The sequence below is a fragment of the Helianthus annuus genome, chromosome 9, assembly GCF_002127325.2.
Source record: "Helianthus annuus cultivar XRQ/B chromosome 9, HanXRQr2.0-SUNRISE, whole genome shotgun sequence".
NCBI lineage: Eukaryota > Viridiplantae > Streptophyta > Magnoliopsida > Asterales > Asteraceae > Helianthus > Helianthus annuus.
The window spans coordinates 71359626-71367524 of record NC_035441.2 but is presented as its reverse complement, the minus strand read 5'-3'; the positions used below and the strand labels follow the sequence as shown (position 1 = coordinate 71367524).

General features: G+C 37.5%; 1 protein-coding gene across 1 annotated transcript; it reads right to left on the bottom strand.

Annotated features, from left to right (window-relative positions):
- Window positions 1-806: 806 nt before the first annotated feature.
- Window positions 807-7649, bottom strand: LOC110865994 (protein RETICULATA-RELATED 1, chloroplastic). The gene is made up of 8 exons (XM_022115344.2): window positions 7107-7649; window positions 5636-5800; window positions 5418-5510; window positions 4918-5033; window positions 3921-4019; window positions 3112-3417; window positions 2263-2427; window positions 807-1388 (listed from the first exon to the last, which is right to left on the bottom strand). The coding sequence occupies exons 1-8, from the start codon at window positions 7464-7466 to the stop codon at window positions 1106-1108; spliced, it is 1587 nt and encodes a 528-aa protein (XP_021971036.1). The 5' UTR covers window positions 7467-7649; the 3' UTR covers window positions 807-1105.
- Window positions 7650-7899: the final 250 nt, after the last annotated feature.

The window sequence follows — 7899 nt, the reverse complement described above, 5'->3', positions numbered from 1 at the left end:
CGAAAACGTATATACCCAAAAGTTTCTATACGAAAACTACATATATAACACTACTGAGCGAAAAGTCCCCCCCCCCCGGGTCCCTTCAAAGTTGCGCCAATGTACGGTGACATTTTCCAATGCAAAAAGGACTCCGACGAGTTTTGACCCAAAATCACCCACGAGAAAGGTCTTTGGCAATGATCGATCAGCATTGCGAACTAAACCAAAATAGTTCCTAAAGTTTCATTTTGTTTTATGTATTCTACATTTAGTCTGAAAATGCTAGAAAAATGTAATCCTATACATGATGTTGACATCATTAATATACAACTACTCACGCGATGTGGCGGGGATATTGCATGTATACATTTTCAATATGAGCCGGTTTTGAAATGGAAACGTGAAACGTCAATAAAAAATATGTCGAAAAGGTATATTTGAAATACAAGAAAAGAAAACGTTACGTTGTCTATAAACTTGTGTAGAGTGTTATAAACAATTTGGTTATCATCCAGGCAATCCCCAACCATAGTTTAGTTTAATGTTTGTTTTCTGTGTGGTCTAAGATCGCCTCCCCTTGTTTGACAATCGGTAATTAACATAGTTACCCCCCATCTAACTACAATATGATTTTTTAAACATTCAAAGGTCCAAACCATGAAACCATACCGTCATGGCTCGGTTTGTTCTTTTAACGGCTTGGTTCCTATTTACGATGATAAAAAAACAGTTCGAACGGTTTGGATTATGGTTTACACTGTGACAAGATATTGTTACAAGATATGTGACCAAGATAAATTTATTAAGAAAGAAGATGGCATATGTATAGCGAATGTACAAAAATTCTGTTAATTGATATAACACTGATGAGACCCTAATTTAAGAGCAGGCAGATCCAAATATGTAACTATTTGTTCAAAACTCACACTTCAATTCCATTCCAGTTGCTATAAAATCTCAAGCAATGAGGGGTACAAAAATTCCATGGTTTGTTTACTGGTGCATCCTAAACAGTTTCGGTCCCGTCAAGTCAAAATACAGTTTCCCCTCACCACCAGAATCACATACTACACCCGTATCCCCTCAGGGAACAAAAATGAGTTGACTCAACCGGGTCAAGCACTCAGGTTGTGACCTTTTTCCTCACGATTCTCTTTCTCCGGGCCTTTGGAGGCGGTGCTGCTCCATCGGTGGTGGTTTGACTTTGGTCCTGCTTAAACCCAAGCAGCCCGAGCCCTGAAGTTACAGGATTCTTGGATATGAACCATTTTGGAGAAGTGTTGTTGACGGTTTCAGATGGCCTATTGTACGCTTGTTTCAGTAAGTCGTCTGAGTGGGCTAATGGATCGACCTCCACCCCGAGCCAGGCTAGTCTTGATGTCTCTCCTAGTTGTGCATTCATGATTCTGTTTCGGATCAAGGGGTTTATCAGATCGTGTTAAAAGCAAAAAACAAGTTCAAAAACCGACTAAAATTAAAGTTGACTTGATTGGTGGCAGTTTTGACCCATTTATAGGAACTGAGTCAACTCGGTTAAATGAAAAAGAAAAAAAAAATAGCTATAACGCAAACGCGTCGAAAGTTTTCCAAAATGTATCTGATTGCATACAACCTCCTAAATCACTTTATTAACAATTTGACAAGATGTTAATATACAGTTTATTTATTTACATGTCACATTAACGGTTAACCCATTTCAACAGGTAATAAAATGGGTTATTGGATTTTAATAATCCTAAGTTTCACCTGTTGGCCGATAATAATCCCGACTTTAAAAATTCCCCCCAATGATCCGAACTTGTAAGAATTTGGCCCCCATTAATCCTTTTCTAACATATAAGAATTTGGCCTCCTCAATAGATTCAAGTGCACCTGCAGACTCCTTAAATGATTTAAGTGCACCTATGTTGGAAAAGGATCAATGGGGGCCAAATTCTTACAAGTTGGAATCGTTGGAGGGAAATTTTAAAGTATTATTATCGGCCGACAAGTGAAACTTAGAATTATTAAAATCCAATAACCCTAATAAAAACTATTTGTTTTGACCCATTACCCAACAAGACCGGCTTGTTCATATTGCCATCTTTACTATACCCGTCCCACAAACGAAAACACATTTTACACCAACTTTCTTTTATATAAACAATGTTTTAAACATTTAACAGCTCTTTAGAATCTTCAACTAATTTTAAAAAATGTAAAAAATAGCATAATGCTATATAATAGTAAATTAATAATATATTAGATTATTATTTATACATAAAAAATAAGAAAGTATACCTCAAGGCTGTGCTGAAAGCCAATCCGACCCCAATAACATCAAACTGGGTGACCATAGCTCTATCAAATCCACATAGAAGCTGATAACGCAAATTTGCATAAATACCAAGGAACGCTCCATAACCGAGTGCATTAGTACTCACAGACGGAATCGTCACAGATAATCTGACATTTCAATTATTAAAACAAGACAACCAATTAAAAATCAAACGCACAAATCAAATTTTCAAAAACAAATATCATCTCCATCAACATGATACATCTGCTGTTAAATCTTATATATTCTTGAACATCAATCAACTTTGGCATCAATCAACTTTGACCCCTCAACTTTGATAATGACATTTTTAGCCCCTCAACTTTATTAATAATATGTTTCTCAACTTTTATCAACATCAACCAACTTTGGTCCTTAACTTTGGTAATGACATATTTGGCCTCTCAACTTTGGTAATGACATACTTAGCCCCTCAACTTTAATAATGACATGTTTAGCCCCTCAACTTTAATAATGACATGTTTAGCCCCTCAACTTTAATAATGACATGCTTAGCCCCTCAACTTTAATAATGACATGTTTAGCCCCTCAACTTTAATAATGACATGCTTAGCCCCTCAACTTTAATAATGACATGTTTAGCCCCTCAACTTTAATAAGGTTTCCATTTTTTAATTTTCATTATTTACCCTTAAACTTTATTATAGTTACTATTTAGACCTTTGCTTAATTTTATCTACGTTTCAAATCGTCGCGGGTGATAACCCACTAGTTGTCATTATTTAAGACACTTGCCCAATTTGACCCGTGCGTTTTGCACAAAAAGAAAGAACACGCGATCTATTACATACCTTCCGTCTTTTTTCCGCGCAACAAGGTTTGTCAGAGCACCTTGTGCGGCCCCTGCGGTTAAACCAACCATACACAACTCTGCAGCCTTGTAGAAAAACGATTGGACTCTTTTTTGCATGTCAAACTCCCGCATGGGATAGCTTTTCTCGAAAACATTATTTGGAAGTTTTTGCAAAGTGTTTTGCAAATCGAACCGGAAAGTATTTCCATATGAACGACAAGGAGCGAGGGACCAAACGACAATAGAATTGCATGCGGTTACAGTAAGCACGTTAATCAGAGCAAGATCCCATTCCTCCTTTATCCTGTAACATAAATCATATAATAAGCCGGTTAAATTGTGTTTTCGTTACGAGATTATACTTGATTAATTTTAGGCATGGTTGTAAAACAAGGTTTCCAAGGCCGAGTACTCCCCGAGTAGTTGCTACAAGGCAGGCTACCGAGGCGACTTTCTTTGACTCCGCCTAATTACTCGGAGTCGGTCAAACGCGGTCAACCTCGGCCAGAATTGGATCTAGTAGGTTAACTCGGGCCTAGTTTGACTTAAATAATAATATAACCTAATTTCTATACCTATTATATTAAAGAACGAATATCATTTTCACGTATTTTGTTATAAATATTAGTAAATTTGTGTTATTTGACATATATTTAATCTCCAAAAAGTAATTTCTTTATAATTTAACATGTCCGAGTACTCCCCGAGTACTCTCCGCGTATACCGAGTACTCTCAACTCCCAGGTCGACCGACTAGGGAGCGCCTAGCGACTTTTACAACCATGATTTTAGGGTTGAAAGTAAGACCTTCCTTTGCGGTTTTTAACCTCCCATAATACTGAGGAACCGATTGTAGCTGCCTGTTCTAAGAGGAACCGATATAAAAACGCAGGGTCTGCAATCATCCTGTTAATATAAAAACAGGCCAAAAAATAGTCAGATTACTGCGTATCGATTTGGGGATGACAACTTCTAATAAGGGGTGTTTAATAGTTTACACAACTGATCATTAGCCAAACATTGTGTCATTTATATCTTGCTGAGTCATGTAATCAAGTCCTTAAATCTAGGGTGCTCAAGTCCGGTTCAGCTGTTTTGACGAAAGTCTTGGGCCGAAACACTAAGTACGGTTTTGAGAAATAACAAACTAAAACAGGCGGGTTGGCCAAACCAGCCGGTTTTACCAATTTGGCAGTTTAACGATTCGTTGTGATGGTTTAAACGCCGGTTTTTTTTTCCAAAATCATTAGTTTGTATTTAAATATTTAAGTAAAGTACAGGGATGGTCCTTGTGGTTTACCAAAATTTTGGATTTGGTCCTAGCTTTTCAAAAGTACACGGATGGTCCTTGTGGTTTGTAGTTTTGCACATTGTAACGCATTTAGTCCCCCAGCTTTTTCCAAATGTACATGAATGGTCCTTGTGGTTTTGCACGTTGTAACGCATTTAGTCCCTAACTTGGACCTGCGAAAACCTTTAGATTTGTTGGCTCAGGACTAAATACGTTACAAAGTGCAAACCACAGGGACCATCCATGTACTTTTGAAAAGCTAGGGACCAAATCCAGAATTTTGGTAAACCACAGGGACCATCCCTGTACTTTACTTTAAATATTTTAGAACAATTAAGAGGGTTATGATTAGAATACATATGCATAAGTGCATAACTACATACTTAAATCTATGGTCAATCTAGTGACAAAAGTAAACTCCTTTTACATAAGAAATATATACCCAATAATACTAAAAATAAAAAAAGAAATATGCACAACTAGCATTAATAAGGGCACTTTCTAAAGAGTTACCTGCCAATGAAACCCCGAGACAGTGCTTGAGGAAGAGCCCGTGAGATAAACCTTGAAGTTGTTGGCCTCGCATTCATGGCTATATATTTTACCAATTGGGCCGAGCTCACCAAACCCTAATGACCGTTACACATTAGAAAACAAGTCCATCTACCACAAACATCAACAGAATCAACAATTTGGAAAGTGGAAACAGCTACGTATTAGTAGGTCCCGATCATATAAAAAACTAGCTAAGAATGAAGCGGAACAAACGAGTCAAACGGATAAACATGTCAATATTCAGCCCACGTGTGATTTAAATCCATAGCTCTTGCCTCACTCTCTTAAAAAAATCAGACTATCATTGTCGTAAATCATAATAATGTTTTAGACTTTTAGGTAATCATATTGAATAGACTAGCTAAATATTAAAATTTTAAACAAAGAACATAAAAGTGTTTGCGGGTCCCGAACACGCGTTTTGCTACCTAGAACAATGAACTGTAAAAAGCGATTACCATTTCATAGGCTTGGCGGAGTCCAGATGGCAAATCCATCATTGTCTTCTGCCACTCATTCAATACAGCCTCGAGAAACTTCCGATCAAATAACTACAAAAATGTACGGAAGAACAGTATGAATTATTAACAATCATTTATGGATAAATAAGATATGTAACCATGTAGGTTAAAGCCGACGATGAAAAAATCAAACGGTTAAATGTATGAATAACAACCTCGGGGAAAATAATCCGCTTCCTAAAGAGTCCACCATCATCCCCCTCATCACCATCGTCAAAGTCATCAAAGTAATCGTCGTCGTCACCATCATCATCACCTCCATCACCACCACCAAAATTTATGCTCTTCCCAATATTGCCGCCACCTCCTCCAATTGCCAGCTGCAGAAGAAAACAATGACCATGATTCATGAAAATATTATAAATGGTATTGTGTGTATACGTGTGTGTCACGTACACGCACACACAAGCCCTTTTGTCCAGAAATATGAATTGTTTGACTAGGAAAGTATACCAAGAAAGTGTTGACTAATACTAGTCAAATATATAAGATACCCTCAAAGAGAAATTCAACATCTAAAGCGTTATTATTATAATCTACAGGTTAATAACAAAATGCATTTTCACCTTAGATCTAAAAGTAGACGTTCCTATTTTAATTAATTTATGATGAGTTCTGATGTAACTACAATTTCAAATCAGTCCCTATGAAAATTACAGAAAAGTCCTTGAGCGTTAAAAATTTTAAGTTCTGTCCCCAAAACCAGAGAAACAACCATGCGGTCGGTAGTCCCTAAACTTGCAAAATGTACAAACTAGATTCAATAACTTCTGAAAGTTTCTAAAGCTGAAAAATGTGGGTTTACCTCTAGAATTTAAAAAACAATTGATATACCATTTTGGAAAACCTTAAAGTTTAGGATGTGGCCGTCAATCATGAATCAACAAACCGAGATCCTCATGGCTGTTAATCTACCCATTCATTTCCCACCTCTTAATTGTAACCTTAAATCCGTTACCATGTTGAAAACTAATCCATCCGTTAGTAAGGGAGAACCGAACCCTATACATGATACAAACAAAACCTAATTATGTTAGCTTACGACATAATACGAGTATCCCGGTGAAACCCTACAGAATATATTTTTAATTTGTTATGAGATGTTCCATCTTTTACACGACCGAAGCATTAAACTTGCATACTAAAAGGAAAGAAACCTAGACTTGATAGAATACCGTGCGCTCGGTTTTAAAAAACACGCTTGAAGCGATTACAAAAACACCTCTAGGCCTTGAGGTGGCGCTTCATGTACGTGTGTATCAAAATTCGTAAAATAGAGGGTCGGGAGTAAGCTGATATGTAAAAGAGATGCACTTTTTGCTTGTCCATAAAGCTTATCTGGTAACATGAAGCTCTCACCTTGCACCTCAGCTTTCTCGACTTAAACGCCCCACACGCCTTCTAAACATTACAACCTACACCTATCCACAATACCTCTGTTCTAATGCAAAGTATATTACACACACACATTTCTAATAATTTCACCTTAAAACATATAACAAAAAAATCATATTTCATTAACAATTGTCAAATAATCATGCTAACTCACAACCCTAAGGGTCCCTAAAACAATCACCAAACACAACCAAACCGAAACTGAAACCGAAAACAAAGAAAGAAAGAAACCTCAGGACTAGACTTGGTCTGTTTCTGAGTCATATCCAGCTTGGATTTCTCCAACGTGACCGCACCAAACGCACCATACTGCCCCTTCATAACCGGCCCATGAGCCACCACATCTCCACCACCATACTCCGGCGGAGTCATCTTAAAACACCGTTCAAGTCCCGCCACCGCATCTCCATCAACAACCGCCGAAGAATTCCTCACCACCAAACCCCTCCGGCTCACCGGAACAGCTCGCTGGTTAGAAAAAGGTAACAGGGGGTTCATAGGAGATGATGATGATAAGAGTTTGGTGGTGGGTGTCAGGTGGGTGTGGTTTATTGGCATGATTTGTGCTGTTTGGAAGATTGTGTGTGACATTTTTTGTTTCAAATCGGTTTGGATAGAGGAAGAAGATGAAGATAATAATAAGTGATTAGTTTGTAAAGATGGGTTTTTGGACTGTTTTTTCTTGGTTTTCTCTCTGGGTTTTGTAGAGAGAGAGAGAGAGAGATGAGAGAGACGCAGGGTGGTTTTGATAAGGAGGGGTTACTGAGTTGGCTCGGTATGTTCTAATCCAATCAGTGAGTTGAGAAATAGGGAACTTGGCGGCCTATTCTTACCTACCCCTTGGCCTTTTGTCACATAAAAAGTTTTTTTTTTCTTTTAGAGTAAACTACCATTTTGGTTCATGTGGTTTGGGCACTTTTACCATTTTAGTTCAAATCTCAAACTTTTTACATTCAAGACCCTGTGGTTTGTATTTTGTTGCCATTTTAGTCCAAATTTCAAATTTGGCCAGATTCCTATAATT